Source organism: Triturus cristatus, chromosome 3_1, assembly GCF_964204655.1.
Source record: "Triturus cristatus chromosome 3_1, aTriCri1.1, whole genome shotgun sequence".
Lineage (NCBI taxonomy): Eukaryota > Metazoa > Chordata > Amphibia > Caudata > Salamandridae > Triturus > Triturus cristatus.
The window spans coordinates 859071871-859092976 of NC_140583.1; the positions used below are offsets into that span (position 1 = coordinate 859071871).

Genomic DNA, 21106 nt, shown 5'->3' on the forward strand with positions numbered 1-21106 from the left:
TCTACACAAATGTGAATTGCAGTTCCTTACATGGAAAGTAGCTTTCCTAGTGGCAATCGCCTCTCTCAGGAGAGTAAGTGAGATCCAGGCTTTAACCATACAAGAACCATTCTTACAAATACATCGTAACAAGGTGGTTCTTAGAACAAACCCAAAATTCCTTCCCAAAGTAATCTCTGCTTTTCATCTTAACCAATCAGTAGAGTTACCAGTGTTTTTCCAAAACCCAGATTCGGTAGCAGAAAGAGCTCTTCACACACTTGACGCCAAAAGAGCCCTCCTTTATTATATTGGCGGGACTAAAACCTTTAGAAAGACTAAACAGCTGTTTGTAGCTTTCCCACCACCTCATAACGGAAACCCCATCTCCAAAGCTGGGATTGCTAGGTGGATAGTCAAATGCATTCAAATGTTGCCAAAAGGCTAAACGCACATTAACAATTCCCCCTAGAGCGCATTCAACATGCAAACTAGGGGCCTCCATGGCATTCTTACGGAACATTCCCTTAGATGACATCTGTAAAGCAGCAACATGGTCTACACCACACACCTTCACTAAACACTATTGTGTTGATATGCAGGCAAAACAGCAAGCTTCTGTAGGCCAGGCTGTTCTTAAAACACTTTTTCAAACCACTGCAACAGATACAGGTGACCACCGCTAGGGGAGACACTGCTATACAGTCTATGCAAAAGTGTACAATCTGCAGCTCATATGCCTTGAACGGAAAATGCTACTTACCAGTATGCATCTGTTCTTGGCATGTAGAGCTGCAGAGTTGTACATGCCCACCCGCCTCCCCGGGACCTGTATCTGTTCCAGTATTATCTTAATTAGATACACTTACATGGACATCTTCAATTTCTTACTGACTCCATCATTTCCCTTTATGGCGAAAAACAATCTAAAGATGGAGTCGATGCCCATGCGCACTATCGTCCAAGGGAGGAGTTACCTATCTCGTGACTACAAAAGACTTCTTCCAAGCCAACAACAAGGTACAAGCATCCAAGCCCAACACTAGATGGCGATCTATTGAAAAGTGTACAACTCTGCAGCTCTACATGCCCAGAACAGATGCATACTGGAAAGTAGCATTTTCCTTTTGGACCATTTACTACCCATTGATGATCTTCCTTCTAGTGCACATGTTTGCTGGGCCTCTTGGAGCGAAAGTGCTGGGTCACAAGCATTTGTTCCTCAAATCACTGGTCTCCGCTGTATGTGGAATCAAGAATAGTTTTGTGTCACTATAGATTAAGTACCACTTCTGGCTGTTAGAAGTTACAGCCAAGTTTCTCATACCAAAATCCTTTCGCTGTCTTAAACGTTTGTTTGTAATGGTTTCTACAGACACCAGTGGAATGCTTCTTCTGATGGCTCACCAGACCTTGCTGTTTGTCAGAGGCACACACTCATTTTTCTTTCCTTTGATACAACCCGCATTACCAGACGGCTCTGAAAATGGAAGAGTAACTTTAGCGCCTCTTTTATAGTTGTAAACCAGCACCTTATTAAGGCAGGCTTGATCGAAGGAGCAGGTTCCCAATTGAAGTATAGGCCGCTCTGGGTTAGATATTGATTCATTATCTAGCCCAGGAGTATTCTTTCCCTCTGTACCTCAGCCACCAGTTTTTAATTCAAAATGAAAATGTATGTTTTATTCATCCCTAGTAGATATTTTCTCTTTTTCCAGGTTTCATTATATTTATGACACCTATGAAAAAAATATCTTTAAAGTTGCTTTAAAGGGCATTTTTGAGATTGGCTAACAGAGTATTGTAATTGATTTTATTTGTTGTGTTTTATTGCCCCCTTAACTAAATAAAATAATTGTTTGGTTGTAAAATATTTATTGTGTTTATACTCTTGGTTCGTTGGTTGGGAGTGCCTATTAGACTGTAATAAGTAATTTTACACACATTACTCAGAAACCACTAAGATGGACTGTTGAGTTTGAGGTACATTTGGAGAGAATTGCGTTAGCCTATGGATTGGCCAAAAAGTACTGTAGCTGGTTATTCATTTTAGAATCTGATAGAGACAGCTAACCGCAGATTTCTTACCTTTGAACTTCCAGGCGTCAGACTGGATCCAGAAGATTTTTCGTAGCAGTACCTCTGCACACCAGTTTTCTTTCCGCGCCAGCCAGCGCAGATCCGTTGAGACTTTTTTTCGACTCCTTTTAGTGTGTAGGATGTCATCCAAAAAAGCCTCCAGGTTCAAGCCGTGTGGCACCTGTCACTGCATCATGTTGGTCACAAACCCTCACTTAGTGTTTCTTTGGTGTCTGGAGCGCAACCACGACTCAGTCGTGCTCTGACTGCCGGGCCATGGCGCTGAAAGCTTTGAGGTAGCGGTCTCTAAAGCTGCCCGTGGCCCGGTGTCTGGCACCGCGGAGGTCGCCTCGTCAGTCTCGATCTCTGTCAAGAGGAAGGTCCGAACACCGTTCCAGCAAATCAAAGTCCTCTTCATTGAAGTCAGGTAAGAGGCACCACAAAAAGCACAAGAAGTCGAAGATTGCTTTGACTTCACCTCGCCCGTCTCGCGACAGGTTTCGAGGCTCCGCGGAGCGTGTACCTGGGTCGGCTCTGCGTTTCCCTACCTTTCTGGGTCCGGGAGCAACAGTCTTCCATCTTAAAGAGTTTTTCGATACCATGTGCACCGTATTTGGGCGGTTTGACCCTGCTTGCGTGCCTTCGAGCCCTGCAGGCTCAGCTAATGGAGGTGTCCCCATCGGTTCTGCGCCTGCGGCTCCAGCCGTGGTGCCACGGACTCTGACTGGACCCGGTGCCGAGTACGGACCAGCGCCGGTCGCACTTCCACAGCGACCTTCCCCAGCACTGCATCCAGAGTCCAGTCCTCATTGTCACCGGCGCCTCCCCAATCCTCCTACCCGACGACACGAAGCCGTACGGCACCAATGTTGGTCAACCTTACGTTTTCTGAAGGGTTGGGGATGGATGAAGAGAATTGGGGGAGGAGCAGGATCCCTCAGAAATCCAGCTACCACAAGAGATGGACTGGTATGAGGAACTGCGTGATGCCAGTGGTTTGGACACCTCCCCAGACTCTGGCATGGTGTCTCCACCTACCCTGGCTAGGGAGGAGGGGGGCATTATTTGCCATGGTGGCACGGAGGGCTACGGAGGTCCTGGACCTGCAGTTCCCTACGGTGGCAGTCAGTACTAACGTTTTGACAGAGGTCCTGCAGCCTAGGGTCTGTAGCTCGGAAACCCTTGCTGCCTTTTAATGAGACCTTGACGCACGTCATCCTGGGTACCAAGTCCAAACTCAGCTCAAGGGTTCCTGTGAATAGGACGATTGCCTGCCGCCATCGCCCTGCACCGGGCGACCCACTTTTCCTCACTACCCACCCCACAAAGCTTGGTGACCACAGCTTCCACTTCCCGTGGTGCGTTTTCTTCCACACCTCTGGACAAGGAATCCAAAAGTCGGGAGAATTTTGGTAAAAAAAAGAAGTTTTTCTTCCGCCAGTCTTGCATTGCGGTCTGTGAACGCCACATGTCTTTTGGCCCATTTTTCCCATTCTATATGGGACAAGGTTGCACAAGTGCTGCCCAAGGTCTCGGAGGAGGACTGAGCTCTACTCTCCCAAGCTATTTCTGATGGGAGAGACGAAGCAAAGTTCGCCATCAGATGAGACTTGGACATGACACTCGCTGGGCAGAGCGATTTCCACTACAGTGGTCGTCATGCCTGGCTAATAACTTTTGGCTTCTCGGGAGATGTCCAGGCTAACCTCATGGACATGCCCTTGGATGGCTCACGCCTGTTTGGAGACCAGGCAGATGCCGCCCTTGAGCGCTTCAAAGACTTGCGGGCCATGGCCAAGTCCTTGGGACTCACCACAGCTTCCCGGCCGGCATCTACTGTTCGCTCTTTCCGTGGCTACGGAAGGGGCTACGAATCAAGCCTACTCTTTTCCAGCCAGAGGGCCTGCAAGCTCAGCAGCTCTGCAGGGCCGTGGACGCGGTTCACCTTTCCCAGTGGGTTTGGAGGCCAGACGTCGAGTCAGGACACATGTCGAGCCAGGCCACAACCCACTCCTCCATCGCAAAACCTTCATAGTCCGATCCTCCAGGATCATCTGCAGCCAGTTTGTGGCAGAGTACGCCATCATCTCCACCACTCTATAAAAGCTACAATGACTTTAAGTGATTCATATTAATGATTGAAAAAAATTATGAACCAGTACCCATAAATCTTCATCAAAGGATGTTTTCAATATTAGAAAATATTTTTATACTAATACACAACTTGAGTGTTTTTGTGATTCCACAAACGTGTTTTTGTATACAATTTGTTTTTCTTTTGCCATCATTATTACTTTTGTTTACACTAAAGTTTCTTTGCTATTGAAATTTGTCTGTGTAGTTTTAGGAGCACTTTCTTTATTGTGTATTTGTATAAAAATATGTTCGAGGCATATGAGCTGCAGAATTCATACTTTTGTGTAGATCACCATCTGGTGCTGGGCTTGGATGCTTGCATCTTGTTGTTGTCTTGGAAGATGTCTTGTGTAGTCACGAGATAGGTGACTCCTCCCTTGGACGATAGTGCGCATGGGCATCGACTCCATCCTCAGATTGTTTTTTTTCGCCATCTGGTTCATATGTAACTACAGCAGTTCGGTACAGTATCTCCAAACCTTTTTGATGGGCAAACAATCGCAAACTCGACGGTAATGTTTTCGTTTGTGCCTTTCGACGCGATAACTAAATTACTCTATTCCGATCGTCTATGCCGGCTGTTGGGCCTATCGAAGCCATTCGGGCCTACGGCTAATGGAAAGAACTCCATTTAAAAAATGCCCCCAGTGTGGAGCTAAATTCCTACACAGCGACCGACACAAGGTCTGCAACCTTTGTTTCTCACCAGAACACGAAGAAAAAGATTGCCAAGCCTGGGCCTCCTTCTGTTCGAAGAAGATTATACGTGATCACTGGGCTCGACGACACGTTATGGCGCAACAAGTTGCACCGGTGCCAGAAGACCTCTTCGATGAAGGCCTGACATTCCAGAGGCAGAGGATTCGGAAGATCTCGGCAAAGTCTCCGAAGCAGATGACGCCGACTCGGATGACCACATCACTCCAAGTCAATGAGTGAGTACAACTGCCCTTACCCCAACCACCACCCGAAAAACAAAAGGCTCCAGTCAAGACTTCGCCTGAAGGCCTTAGTCGTGACCGAAAAAACTTCTGAAGCCCTGCCCCCGGGCCTGGCTCCGAAGACAAAGGAGAAGCCTTCCCATGGCTTGAAACCGAGCAAGCCACACCTCAGTGTCCAAAAAACAGTGTGCCGGAAACGGGAACTGATCCAAGCAAATCTTGAAAACCTTTCGGATCCGAAAAAGGTTTACGACTCGAAGCCGAAGGACCCAAACACCCCTTCTAAGGCTCCAGAGCAGAAATCCAAGTCTCGTTTGGAACCGAAAAAGTCAGCACCAAAAGCAGACGCCAACGAGGAAGAACTGTTTCGACCAGATTCTATCGATTCGAAACAAGACATTGCATGTGGACCCTAAAACAGACCGTATTGTTAGTCTCCCAGCTAAGAAGAGGAAATTAAACACCCCACACAGTCCTGAGGTGTCTGTGAAGAAAAGAGACTTTGCAACTTCACCACTACGACCCTCTTCTTCCTACTAAGCCTTCTTCTACTATAAAGTCTCCCATACTTCCTCCATACTTCCTGCAAACTCACCACCACCACAGGATGATGACTTGGGGGATGGGGACCCGCATAATGACCCTTTTATTAATCCTGATGACACTAGCATACCACAGGACACATGGGATGATTACGATACCCCTGTAGATCCTCCAGACCTTCCAGATCCAGATGCATACTCCACAAGGCCATCTCCCCCAGATTACAACATTGGGTTTAGTCGGCTCATTGATGGGGCTGCCCAGCATCATTGTGTCCAAATGCATTCTGACCCCACTGAGGAAGACTTCCTTGTAGATACCTTTGCACAGTCAGAAAAGACAGTACAAACACTACCCATGCTCAAAGGTGTCATTAAACATGCACCGGACGTCTTCAAAGACACTGTCAGGACCAGGATTCTCAATCATTGGATTGATAAATATAAACCCGCCCTCAATGATCCCGCCTACATTAAAGGTCAACTCCCTTTAGATTCACAGGTAGTCACCAATGCACGGAAGCGTGCCAACTCTCAGACCTCCGGTGATGCTCCACCTCCAGATAAGGAGTCTAAATTACTAGACGCCTCAGGCAAACCAGTTGCCTCTCAGGCAGCTAATCACTGGAGAATAGCTAATGCACAAGCACTGCTTGCCAGGTATGATAGGGCTCACTACGACCAGCTTGAAGACCTAATGCAGCATTTGCCTGACCAATATAAAACCAAAGCCAATGATTTGATTCAGGAGGGCAAGTTAATTACAAATGCATCCATTAAATGGGCCCTCGATGCAGCAGACTCCGCATCTAGATCTATCAACTAGTGTGTTATTACGCAGACATGCATGCTTGCGCATTTCTGGTTTCAAACAAGAAGTGCAAACTACTGTACTGAATCAACCGTTCAATCAAGAACAATTTTTTGGCCCAGCTGTAGACACCGCTTTAGAGAAAATAAAAAAAAGATACTTAGACTGCAAAATCTATGGGAGCTTTACAGTTTCCTTCAACACAAGGCTCCTTTCGTTGCTCCTTTTATAGGGGCGCCTCCAAAAACATAAGCAACACTGCTTCCTCCTATAAATCCCCACGCAAGCATCCGCCAGCAAGGGATATTTCAGAGGTGGGTACAGAGGAAATGACAACAAAGGGAGAGGCCGAGGTAACATCACTCGCACCTCCCCCACTAACAAACCGTGACTTCCCTCCAGACCATTCCACTCTGGTCGGAGCAAGACTCTCACAGTTCCTACCTGTCTGGAAAGCCATCACTGTAGACAAGTGGGTAAGACAAATTATCCAGTATGGTTACTGCCTGGAACTTACTGCAACTCCCCCCCAACATACCGCCAAGACAGTGCCCAATGTCCACAGAACATCTAACGCTCCTCAAACAGGAAGTTCTCTCACTGCTTCAAAAGCATGCAATAGAACCAATTCCCTTACAGCATCAATGGACAGGGGTTTACTTCCTATATTTCCTAATCCCCAAGAAGGATGGTACTCTCGGACCATTACTGGACCTCAGACCTCTCAATTTCTACATTGTCAGATAATTTTCACATGATCACTCTTCAACAAGTCCTGCCACTGCTTCAACAAGGCGACTTCCTTGCCACATTAGATCTCAAGGACGCCTACTTCTATGTTCTCATACACCCTGCTCACAGGAAATATCGAAGGTTTACAGTGGACGGACAAAACTGAGTTCAAAGTCCTCCCATTCGGAGTGACCACAGCACCCAGGGTCTTCACAAAGTGTCTTGCAGTAGTAGCCGCACACCTGCGAAGACAGCAGATTCATGTGTTTCCATACCTGGACGACTGGCTGATAAAAGCAAAGTCATACAACCAGTGTGTTCACCACACTTATCAAACGATTCAGCTGCTACACGACTTTGGGTTCACAATAAACCACACCAAGTCGCATCCACAGCCCTCCTACCTACAACAGTATCTAGGGGCCACAATAGACACTTCCAAAGCTCTTGCATACCCCAATCCAGCCAGGATAACCAGTATGCAAACCCTCATCAAAAAATTTCAACCCCAACACTCCCTCCCAGCTCGAGTGTTTATGCAGCTCCTAGAAATGTTGGCCTCTTGCATTTTTATTGTACCTCACGCAAGACTTCGGATGTGCCCTTTACAGGAATGCTTAGCACGTCAGTGGAACCAGGCTCACGGTCAACTTACAGATCTGGTGTTGGTGGACAGCTGCACACATCGCTCTCTGCAGAAGTGGAACACACAAAACCTTTCCAGAGGGCTGCCGTACTAGAGCCAGTTCCACAGATAGTGCTAAAAACCGACACATCGCTCACAGGCTGGGTTGCCCATCTCCTAAATCACACAATTCAGGGCAGGTGGACCACTCAACAGAAAGTGTTCCACATCAATCACCTAGAATTACTAGCAATATTTCTAGCACTAAAATCATTCAAAACACATCTCCTCAACAAGACTGTCCTGGCCACATGGTCAACCATGGTTCACAACACTCCTCGAACTCTCAGTACTTCCACAGCAAAAACTACGTCTCTCCCCAAAGCTGCTGCACAGAACCTTGGAGAGATACAGCACCCAGATCCAGCACAACTGAATCTAGCAATCTTCCTCCTGAAGTCCTAGTTTGGTTACCTTAACCTCCCACCAGACTGTATGAACATTGTCAAAGAAGCCAGACGTCCTCCTAGAGCTTGCTATTCAGCCAAATGGAAACTATTTGTCATTTACTGCAATAACAACAAAATTGACCCACTAGATTCTTCCATTCAGAACATTTGCTGCAGCTACAAAGATGTAATCTAGCATACTCATCCATAAGATTACATCTGGCTGCTCCTGCTGCCTACCTGCTAAACAGACATTTGTCATTGTTCAGGGTACCTGCTATCAAAGCCTTTATGGAAGGCCTGAAAAGGATAATTCCTCCCCGACTAACACGCTCTCCTGTTTGGAACCTAAACATTGTCCTTATTAGGCACATGGTTCCCCCATTTGAGCCTTTACACAAATGTGAACTGCAGTTTCATACATGGAAAGTAGCTTTCCTTGTCGCAATCACCTCTCTCCGGAGAGTAAGTGAGATCCAGGCTTTAACCATACAAGAACCATTCTTACAAATACATCGTAACAAGGTGGTTCTTAGAACAAATCCAAAATTCCTTACCAAAGTAATCTCTGCTTTTCATCTTAATCAATCGGTAGAATTACCAGTGTTTTTTCAAAACCCAGTTTCCGTAGCAGAAAGAGCCGTTCACACACTTGACGTCAAAAGAGCTATACTTTATTACATTGACAGGACTAAACATTTTAGAAAGACAAACCAAATGTTTGTACCTTTCTCTCCCCCGCATAATGGAAACCCCATCTCCAAAGCTGGGATTGCCAGGTGGATAGTTAAATGCATTCACATATGCTACCAGAAAGCAAAACGCACATTAACAATTCCCACTAGAGCGCACTCAAAACGCAAACTAGGGGCTTCCATGGCATTCTTAGGAAACATTCCCCTAGAAGATATTTGTAAAGCAGCAACATGGTCTTCTACACACACCTTCACCAAACACTATTGTGTAGACGTGCAGGCGAAGCAACAGGCTTCTGTAGGCCAGGCTGTTCTTAAGACTCTGTTTCCAAACCACTGCAACAGATACAGGTGACTACCGCTAGGGGAGACACTGCTATACAGTCTAAGCAAAAGTATGAATTCTGCAGCTCATATGCCTCGAACGGAAAATGCTACCTACCAGTATGCATCTGTTCTTGGCATGTAGAGCTGCAGAATATCATATGCCCACCCGCCTCCCCGAAACCTGTATCTGTTCCAGTATTATCTTACTTAGATACATTAACATGGACATCTTTTCTGTTTCTTACAAACTCCATCATTTCCCATCATGGCGAAAATCTGAGGATGAAGTCGATGCCCATGCGCACTGTCATCTGATGGAGGAGTCACCTATCTCGTGACTACAAATGACTTCTTCCAAGACAACAAGGTGCAAGCATCCGAGCCCAAACCCAGATGGCGATCTATGCAAAAGTATGATATTCTGCAGCTCTACATGCCAAGAACAGATGCATACTTTCCTTTCTAATTTTGAAAACATTCTTTGATTAAAAAAAAAAAATATGGGTACTGTTTCATCATTTTTTTATTTTTTTTTATCATTATGAATCCATTTAAAGTCATTAATGTTTTTTATGTAACTAAGAATCCGAACCATTGTAGCTTCTATATTGTTCATAAGCCCCAGGTTTGGGTGACAGGGCTCCACCACTGGCAGGATATCTTGTTGGATAGGTGGGTGTTGCAAATAGTCCGAATGGGTTATTCAATTTCCTTCGAGACGACCCCTCCATCCATGCCTCCAGTATACAATTGGCTGACTGAGTATCACCTTGCCCTACCCCGCGAGGAAGTGAACACTCTCTGGGCCAAACGGGCTATAGAGAGGGTTCCCGTGCCAGAAGTGGGCTGTGGTGGTTGTTCCTGCTAATTTCTGTTCCCAAAGAAGAATGAAGACGATCATCCTATCCTAGATCTCAGAGGCCTCCACTACTTCCTCAAAAAGGAGAAATTCAAGATGCTCACCCTAGCCCAGATCCTGTCTGCTTTGGACACAGGAGACTGGATGGTAGTGTTGGACTTGCAAGACTCCTATTTTCATATTCTCGTCCTGCCTGCCCTTCATTGCTACCTGCGGTTTACGGTGGGCCAAGAGCATTTTCAATTTGCAGTGCTCTCCTTCTGCCTCACCAGCGTCCCTCTGGTGTTCATAAGGGTGATGGCAGTGGTCTCAGCCCATCTGCGGAGATCAGGGGTTCCAGTCTTCACCTATCTTGATGACTGGTTGTTGTAGGTGGGCTCGCCCCAAACAGTTCTCCCACCTCCAGACTAGGACAAACCTCCTACATTCGCAGAGTTCACTATCAACGTGCCAAAGTCACACCTGACCCTCCTCTCAGATGCTCCGTTTCATTAGAGCGGTTCTGGACACGTGCAGTTTCGGGCCTAGATCAGGGGTTCCAGTCTTCACCTATCTCGACGACTGGTTGTTGTAGGTGGGCTCGCCCCAAACAGTTCTCTCAGCTCCAGACTACAACGAACCTCCTGCATTTGCAGGGGTTCACTATCTACGTGCCAAAGTCACACCTGACCCGCCTCTCAGATGCTCCCTTTCATTAGCGTGGTTCTGGACACGGTGCAGTTTCGCGACTATCCTCCAGAACGGCGAGTCCAGGATATGTAGGCTGTGATACCGATGTTTTACCCTTTATCCTGGATTTCGGTGAAAATGACTGAGTCCGTTGTGCCTCATGGCCTCCTGCATCCTGCTAGTAACCCATGCACGGTGGCACATGCGGGCTCTGCAAGGCTGGACGGTTAGCGGTGGGCTCGGCTGACACTTGCTTATTTCCTTGTTCTGAACCTCTGCTCATTCTTGTTTTAATTCCACTTTTGCGCCTGCTTTTGAATCATTTAAATCATTGTATCTGTAGGTGAATTATCTTACTGCCAATTTAATTTGAATATGTGCCTGATTCTTACTGAAAACAGAAACTGCACCTAAATTGACACTGACCTGGGTTGTAGGTAGACACGCACCACTTCTGCCTGGTTGAAGGGAGCAGTTGGGGTTTCCTAGTCAGCCGACACAAGAAGCTGGTATACAGCGGCCATGTTTCTACTTGGGACAGCTAGAGCGGCCATTTCTGAGAGTGCGCTCTCTAGCTTCCCGACTCTCCCACATGCACTTAAACAGGGTCTCTGCGCGGCGTGCCGATGCAGCGCTGAAGACCAGTCCATCTGTGCTAGTCAGTGTCCCGGAAGCATCCAGCGCCAGCCACTATGCCAAGCCAGCTCTAACAGTATGCACGTCTTTTCTACAGCTCTACGCAACTCCATGATCTGGCACCTGCCCTTAGATGTGTAACTTTTAGCCCATATACTCTAGGCCCCCATGCTGAAATATTAAGGTCAAGTATAGTGCGCAATCCTCCTCACATCATTCTGAGCTGCACCCCCTTTTTAAGGCAGCCTTGATTAATGCCCGCTCCCTCCCAAAACATGCTAATAACATACATAATTTACTATGTGATGAATGATTTGATGCGTTGTTTGTAACGGAGATGTGGCTTACTGGTTCCTCGGGTCCTGACATTTGGTCAGCAGTTCGAAAGGGGTTTAAAATTGTAAGGAAAGACCGATACGGGCAGAGGGGGACGGCTTGCCATTATCTTTAAGGATTGTTATATTCTACTTTTACCCAGTTGCCCCTTATGGAATTGGAGGGGGCGGAGATATTAGGGTTCACGCCCGGGCCCTTATATACAGACTTCCTGGCGTGTTCGTATCTGCTCTACGTGAAGTATTCTCTCCTCTGACCCTCAGATATACGCATTGTGTCCTGCTGGGGGACTTTAACTTGCGTATGGATTGCGATCATGTAAAAGAAAGCCAAAAACTTCTGGAGAACTTAGCAGCTATGGCCCTTACGCAAACCATCCTTTCCCCTACTCACTGAGCCGGTCACAAGCTAGACCAAATCTTCAATTGAATACCTCTCAAAGCTTACTCTCCTATTTCTCTGGTTTATATGCTCAGGTTTAGATGGGCAAATCTTGGTAATGTCCCTCCTAAGGAATGCAACTTACCCCACACGGTAAGAGCTTTTCGCAAAATTAAACCGGAATTATTAAACCGGCTCGATGCTGCTAAGCCCTCTCTCACTGGCAATATCATGGAAGATGTAGGCCAGATTGATAATTGGATTGAGTCTGCCTGCCGAGCCCTTGCACCAGAGAGTAGCACCCAACGTCGTCGCTCGAAAGTGCCCAGCCCTTAGTTCACCCCCTCGCTCAAAAAAACAAAACTAGCCTGCAAATGTAAAGCGAGGCTATGGAGGGTAAACTACTGCCAAGAATCCTAAGTGGACTATAAAGCAGAATTAGGGAAGTATTATAAAGAAATTAAATTAGCCAAAATAGCCTACTTTGAGTCTAAAATTCTAAAGGCGGGAAACCACTTCAGAGAGATCTTTAAAATTGTTAAATCCTTTTCCTCTCCCGGAGTAGGCTCTTATCAGAAATCTCTGTCAGTGGAATGGTGCGAGACACTCTCCTTGTTCCTTCGTGAAAAAATAGATACCTTTCAGGCAAGCCTCCCTCCTCCCAGTGCGGGAAATGATATTTGGAATTTGTCAAGGACGCTGCCGCTCTAAATGCGATAGGAAATCAGAAAGAGCCTGGCCATGACCCAATCATCAATGATGAAGTGCGTTTTCTGAACTCTTTCTCTCCTATCCCCTTGGATGATTCCCTGCGTGCCTTAAAATGTCTCATCAGGTTCCCCACTGGACCTGGCCCCCTCCTTTATTCTTGCCATGGGGGCAGAGGCTATTAACCCGCTTATGAATCCGATACAGAATACCTCTCTCTCGTCGGCCACCGTACCTTCCAAATGGAATCAGGCGAATGCTATGCCGCTGCTCAAAAAAACCCGGGCAGACCCCTCTGACCCATCCAACTAAAGACCAAATTCCTTCCTTCCCGCCTTCTCGAAAGTTCTAGAGAAACATGTGAACCAGCAGTTATCATACCTTGAAAGGACCTGCCTATTACATGCCATTCAGTCTGGCTTTCGCCCTAATTACAGTAACAAAACAGACATGTTGGAGGTAGTTGACTCTATCCAACTTGGTCTGGAAGTGGCTGACTGGGCGCTGCTCGTCCTGTTAGACCTATCGGCCGCTTTCGATGTGATCTCGCACCATATTCTCCTGACCCGTCTCCACTCGATTGGCATTGGGGGACGGGCCTGGAAATGGCTGGCATCTTTCCTCGCGGTGAGGGGACAGGAGTTATGGTGCCAGCCCTACTCTGCCACCTCCCACAAGCTGAATGTGGGTGTTCCTCAGGGTTCTGCCCTGAGCCCGACTTAGTTCAATATCTACCTCACGCCTCTGGCTACTTTGACGGAATCCTTAGGATCAAACATTGTGCCTTATGCAGATGACACCCAGCTGCTGTTCACATGGAAGAACGAGCCTTGCCAAGGCAAGCTAATTAGTACTTGTCGCTCAGCTGTATTTGGGTGGATGTCCTTGAGCCAACTTAAATTGAATGCGAGAAAGATGGAGCTGCTTTTCTTTGGTTCAGATGCGGTGACACCCTTGCAGTCCTTCTGGCCATCGGATGCGCCACCCTCTTATCAAAAGTCAGGTGGTGAAAAACTTGAGTTTTAAATTTGATAGTCAACTGCTATTCCATACCCAAGTAAACTCAGTAGTGGGGACTTGCTTTGCCTCCTGTGACTTCTTCGCATGTTTTTGTTCCTATTGTCCTTGGCGGCCGGACAACAAGTGATTCAAGCCCTAATCATATCACCTCTTGACTATGGGAACGGCCTTTACTTAGGCATGCCTAAGTACCTGATGGATAGGCTTCCGCTGGTCCAGAATGCAGCCGCCCAAACAATTTTCGAGCTCCCCCGTGATGCTCACATGTCAAGCCTTTTTAGGAGTCTTCATTGGCTGCCAGTGAGGAAAAGTATTACCTTTAAGACACTGCTTGTGTCTCAGAAAGCCTTATATGGAATGGACCCTTGCTATCTAAAACACAGGATCTCGTTCTATGCCCCACATAGGAATCTCCGCTCCACGAATCTTTTCCTAGCCAGTACCCCACGTATCAAAAAGGCAAGGTCAGGGAGAAGGGCCTCTCCTTCCTGGGCCCGTCCCTTTGGAACAGAGTGCCTGTGACCCTTAGAAGCTTCAAGTTAGCACCCGTGTTTCGGAAGAAGCTGGAAACGTGGCTTTTTTTCTAGCCCATAACTCCACCTTGCCCCCGCGGCCACTTTTCGGCAACCAGCGGGAGGGCACTCCTTGGAGTAGTAGCCGCGCTTTATAAATAGCCCTACATAGACAGTGGGACCTGAAGTTTCAGTGGGCACAGCATTGAGGAAATCCATCTACCTGGTTCAGATTTCAAAGGGCACTGCGAGAGACTTGCTGTGGTGGCTGACAGAACTCGATTGGTTCAAGGGCATACCCCTATTTCTTCCCCACCCAGATCTCACTGTAGTGACAGATGCGTTCCTTCTGGGACGGGGCTGCCATCTGGGGGAGGTGAGGACTATGGTCTCAGGCAGAAGCCAAGCTCCATATCAATCTGCTGGAGCTTCGGGCAATCCAACTGGCACTGAAAGCCTTTTTGCCGTCAAAGGGAAGACTCGTACAGGTTATCACGGATGACAATTCCACCATGTGGTACTGCAACAAACAAGGTGGGGTTGTGGACCCTTTGTCAAGAGGCCCTGCGTATCTTGACTTGGCAGTAAAAGGACATTTCCCCGGTGGTTCAACACCTGGCTGGTTCTCTGAACGCCAGGGTGGACGAGCTCAGCCAAAGCTTCCTCGCGGATCACGAATGGCGTCTCCATCCGGAGGTGGCACAAGGTCTCTTTCAGCAGTGGGGAGAGCCTTGGTTAGATCTGTTCGCCTCCGAAGAGAACAAGCAATGTCAGCATTTTTGTGTTAGTTTCTTAGGCGGCTCTTGCTCGGCCTCCTTTACAACTTTCTGCCCATACCACTCCTGCACAGAGTATTCAAAAAGATCAGGAGCGACCAGGCACAATTTATTCTTGTGGCTCCGGACTGGACGCAGAGAGTTTGGTGTCCCAAGCTTCTAGACAGGAGCCTTGATCCTCCGATCAGGTTGCCCCTTCGGGAGTATCTTCTGTTGCAGCAACAGGGGAGGGTTCTCTATCCCAACCTGTCCACTCTCCGCCTCCCTGCATGGAGATTGAGCGGCAATAGTTGACCGCTTTTGACCTCCCTCCTGAAGTCTGTGAGATTATTTTGGCAGCCAGGCTTCCCTCCACAAAATCGGTATACGCCTGCCGATAGAAAAATGTTTGCAAATATCCAACAGACCGGTCTATTGATGCCCTATCTGCTCCTTTATCTGAAGTCCTTCTGTTTATACTTTCCTTGGTGCAGCAGGGCTCTGCTCTGGGCAGATTGAAGGGCTGTCTTTCGGCCCTTTCCTCTTTTCTTCGACTGCCTGATCAGCCCTCTCTTCAAATCACCTCTGGTGCAGAGATTCCTGAAGGGGATAACCCACTTCTTTCCTCCTTCACCTTTAATTATGCCACAGTGGGACTTTTTAATTTGATTCTCACCTTTTTGATGTGTGCACAGTTTGAGCCGCTGCACAACTGCTATCTGCAGTTGCTCACCATCAAAACAGCTTTTTTGGTGGCAATAACCTCTGCCAGGAGAGTAAGTGAACTGCAGTCACTGCCTTCACAGCCGCCTTACCTGGCAGTCTTTCCAGACAAAGTGGTGCTCCTCACAAGGCCATTTTTTCTGCCTAAGGTGGTAGCACCCTTTCATATGGGCAGATAGTTACTCTACCCACATTCTATGCACCTTTGCACCCTTCCAAGGAAGAGGAGCGCCTCCATCGTCTAGACCCAAAAAGAGCATTATCATTCTACCTTGATTGAACCAGAGAGTTCCGGGTGGATGACCAACTCTTTATAGGGTACGTGGGTGCAAAGAAAGGGCGTGCTGTCCAAAAGAGGACCCTATCCCACTGGGTTATACTCTGTATAAAAATCAGTTACGCCTTAGCGAAGAAAAAGCCCCCTGAAGGGCTTAGAGTCCATTCCACCTAGGTAAAAACGGCCACCACTGCTTTTCAGCGTGGTGTTCCCGTTTCTGATATCTGGCAAGCAGCCACTTGGGCATCGCGGCACACGTTCGCCAGACACTACTGCCTGGACTCCCAGGTTCGCAGATCAGGCCTGTTGGGTCTCTCTGTTTTGTAGGATTCTCTGGTCTAAACCTGTCTGCAATCCTACCTCCTGGGATGGTATTGCTTTGTTATCTATTCAAAGGTAAGGAATCTGTGGCTAGATGTCTCAGATAACACAAGTTACTTACCTTTGGTAACGCCTTATCTGGTAGAGACATGATCTAGCCACAGATTCGTTTCGCACCCACCCTCCCACCCCGCGGGAGTGTTTAGAAGTGTCAGGGATGTTCCGCTTCTGGGCCCTAGCTGTTCATTTTTTAACACACCATGGTCCATCACTTCATGGCTTCTCACTTCTGGCGTGGGAAGTTGTGAAAAGTACTGACAGCGCGTCGGAGTGGAAGTTATATTGATGACGTGGACGTCCCGACGACGAACATGACACCAACGATGTCACGCGGAGTTGACCGACGCCACCCATCGGCACGCAGGGGTACTGCTAAGAAAAAATCTTCCGGATCCAGCCTGACACCTGGAGTTCAAAGGTAAGTAATCTGAGGATAGATCATGTCTCTACTAGATAAGACATTACCGAAGCTAAGTAACTTGTTCATCTATATCATAGAGAACTGATTCTTTGATATGAATATTTATATGTAAAGACAGCTTTTTGATTACATGTTCTTTATTTTTAGCTTCAGCTTAAGCATGCTGTAACCGTTGCAGAAGTGAACCAGTTGAAGGAGAGAGTAAGTTCTGATTTGTAATGTTCGTAATGTTTGTTATATCAGGTTTGGATGGTTTAACTTAAATCATGAGTATACTTGTATAGAAGGGGCAGATGCGTCTTCCATGTTGAAAGTTGCTTCAAAAAACGTTGATAGAGCTTCATTTTAATCAACATTGGATCTCTAATAGCTACATGAATGGGATCTAACCTGGATTTAGGGGCATGAATTGAATTCTAATCTATTACCAAAGTGGTGTATATGTATTGTTAGCTTTTGTTATTAGGGAACTTTTATATATAAAGCTATCAAAGATACTTATCTGTTGATGTTACCTGTGACGTTCAGCTTGAAGCATATTCTTTTAATTAAAGTTGAGGCCTTTGTTTAGCTTCCCCAAATCCTACTTCTGCTTTTTTTTGTCTTGGATTCTAGCTGCCTCAGTAGGTTGGATATGTGTAGTTTGCGTGTGCATGTGTTCTAAGCTGATTTAGTATTTAAAGAACTGCAGAAGTCAAACCAGCTGTCAGTATCCTGTACCATCACCCATTTCAAGGGCAGGATTGTCTTTTGGATTGTGAGATGTTTGTAAATGTCATGGTTGTACTAAACACACTTTAAGTGTGAGGCCAATAGCATATTCTACACACAAGCTACCATGGGTTATGTGGGAAATATTCTCTTCACTGACATTTTTAAAGCCCCTCTACAGGGTCATCAAGTGAAGACTGTGCTTAATTTGTAAAAGAAAAAGTGCTGAGGCCCAATGTTTAACTCAGAATCCAAAGCTATGGAATGTCAGAGATGGCGAATACCGAGTAGTCTGAATTCCATCTCAAGCCCTTTCCTTCCACCACCAGACGCTGCCTGCCCCTTTATTTTAGTCTTTCAGGATTTTTTAATCCCTGCTTTTTTTGCACCTTTTCTCCTCCTTCTTTCCCATTCTTGTTTTTCTCACACTTGGTCCCAGTATGTAGAGTAAAAATAAGTGTCAGTCCACAAAATTGACTGCTTGTCTGCCCCAACTGCAACAACCAGCTCAAATTAAGCACCGAGTGTATACCTTCTCAAAACATTGTTGCTATCCATGCAAGAAAGGAAGCTCAATTGGGTTAGATTGTGTGAGAAAGGTTATTTACTGCCCCCAATACTACTTTCTGTAACCCATAGTCTTAGAGCTGGAAGATGCTTCTTTACAGTCTGTGCGTTTCATGTGCTCTACGGCAAGTCATGCAAACTATAAATTATGACCTGTAGCACTCTGTTTGGTGCTTGTGGTGTTGACGATTCATATGTGGACAATCCCACTCTACCATTGATTGAAAAGAAGTAGTGGGAGTTTAACACACTACCATTGTCACACACAAACCAAGATCATATGTCATTCTACATACTCTGGGGGGAAAAAAGACTTTGAAGGAAAACAAACTGGTATTCCAAACCTACCACTTGATGGAAGAACGCACAGCATTTGATCTCCCACATTACAAACTGCAAAACCTTTTTATCATAGATAATGGTTTAATTACTGGACTATTTTTGTAATACAAAGTTTCAAATTATAGACATACTTGAGTAGGTAATAGCAGGATAATTCCTTTACAAATATTCAAAAATGTTATAACTGTCAAACATTTCCTTTGTTAAACCACAGTGGTATGAAGGATACAAGAGACTGAGTTTCTTATCCGTTTGACTTCCCTTCCTATGGAACGAAGTGTGTTGCTTGTGTTCTGAGATGATTTACTCCTCTTTTGCTTGACAGCTTCTGGCACACACTCTCCCTTGATGTTTTTTCATTGCTCTCAACACTGTTTAAACATCCTTCCTCTATCATGAATTCAAAGTTTGAAAGGCTTGCATTGATTGGTTTTATTTCCCACCAGCAGCATAACTAGACTTTTAATCCCCTCTTTGTACACATTCGCTTGGTGCCCAACAAAGGATCTCCATTGTCACCCCTATGATTTTAACATCCAAGTTAATCCTCTTGTAGTTTTCTACAGTAACATTCCCACTTGTAGGGTGAGGACTTGCAAATTGGCCTTCCTTTCTCGCATACCTCTGGCAGCCTTTTTGCTGTTGTGCAAGTCTTGGCTTTGAGGCATTAAAACGCATTAGAATATCAGAAGGAACTAATGCTGAATATGAATTTTTAAAAAAGTCTGATTTTTGGATGTTCCTTTCCTTTAACTGCAAGTTTAACCTTTTACTCTGCTTCCTCTCCCACCCCAACACTTACCAGGTAACTCCTTTGTTTCAGTAAAAGAGACCTAAATCTAAGACATTATGTCCAATGTATATCTTCTGAGTTTATCGATGTGCTCAAATCAACTCTTGTTCGAATGAGATTTCTTTATTTGATACTTAAGATAAATGCAAATAGTGACTTTCCAGTAAATTGTGCCTTAGTTGAGCACCTATTGGACCATCTAGAAATCTTCCTACTAGCATCATACAGTTCCTGATCTTTCCCAGATTCTAGGCATATGTTGGTTAATATCTCCAATACGAAAGGGCAACAATAATTTGTGATTCATGCTTGCAAATTGAAGCCTAAAGATTTGTTTTGGAATGTTGACGTGTGCTACCATATTCAGGCACTATCCGAAATCTGTGTTTCTGAAAACTGTAACTGAAAGTCTTTTTAAATGTACATGGATGCAGGGAGAAAAGAACATATGGGGAAGAGTACGCTGGGTAGATAACTTGGAAGTCTGCCTTATACCATTTTACCAGCATGGTTCATGAACTAGTAGTAATGGCAGTTGATAAAATATTTATAAATCCATACATCAGTGCAACAATATAGTGTTTTTTTTCCTCCTTTTTTCAGTTAAAGGCTACTGAGTCTGAAAAAATGAACTGGGAGTCAAACAGGTTACAGCTTCTACAAGCAGTTGAAGAGAACAAAGACAAAATTGGAAAATTAGAGACTTATTGGCTGGAGGCACAAAGCCTATGCAAAACTGTAAATGAACATTTAAAAGAAACCCAGGAGCAATATGATGCACTTGAAAAGAAGTACAACAAGGCAAAGAAATTGCTTAAAGATTTTCAGCAAAAGTAAGATTTGTTATTTTATAGTTAGTATACTCTTCAGTTGATTCTAATTTGTTTACATTGTGGTACAAGAGCTCTTTATTTGAAGTATGTTCTATATTGGCCGCATTTTCAATTGTTGAGTTTTCATAACCTGTTGTATTTCACCTTCACATCCCCAATAGGTATAATGACAATGAGGTAGCAAACTCAACTTTGAAAGCTTTAACATTGTTGTGGGAAGGACATCTTTGCATGTGCACCAATTCCAAATAGCCCCTCTCAGTGCTCTAATAGGTATTAGAAGTACATCACCCTGGAAACCTATTTCCCCTTCCTCACCCATTGAGAAAGTACTACTTTACTTGATGTATATCAGAATAATTAGAATTCATAAATTGCTTGTGGTGGCAGCAAGGACACCCATATGCTTACAGCTAATTTTTAGTAAAGAGGACTGCTTGACAAATGGGTTACAACACTCACCCAACAATTCACATCCTTCCTAATGTACAGAAATCCCAGGTAGAGCCGATGCGTCTTTTGAGTTTCCTAGAGGCTGTGCTTGAATCTCTCCAATTCATGAGTGTGTAATAATTTGTAAAGGTGCTTCCCCTTCATCAGACGTCTCTTCCTCTGACACTAAGGAAGGTACTAAAGGTGTTGGGAATGATATGTTGCTTTATTACCAAATGCATACTCACAAATGAGCTTACTACAGGAATTTCCAGCTTGACAATGGTCCTAGGTGGCTGTGGCATGGAAAGAGCTAATGTTGGTCATGCCCATGATTAAGCATAAATTGTAATGGTGGAATAGCACAGACCTATTTATAGGCAGATTATTTTTAGGTGCACTGTCTCAGGTGATATTTACAACAGATGTGTCGC

The 21106-nt window shown here is 45.5% G+C and overlaps 1 protein-coding gene across 4 annotated transcripts in view; it reads left to right on the plus strand.

The window, feature by feature from the left end:
* Positions 1 to 21106, plus strand: part of LOC146861186 (neurabin-1-like) — a 611401-nt gene that overhangs the window by 323426 nt on the left and 266869 nt on the right. For all 4 annotated transcript variants that reach the window (XM_085645289.1, XM_085645286.1, XM_085645285.1 and 1 more), the window contains exons 7-8: positions 17142 to 17195; positions 20011 to 20240. In XM_085645289.1, the coding sequence (XP_085501415.1) occupies positions 17142 to 17195; positions 20011 to 20240 (284 nt within the window). The remainder of the gene's footprint in view (positions 1 to 17141; positions 17196 to 20010; positions 20241 to 21106) is intronic.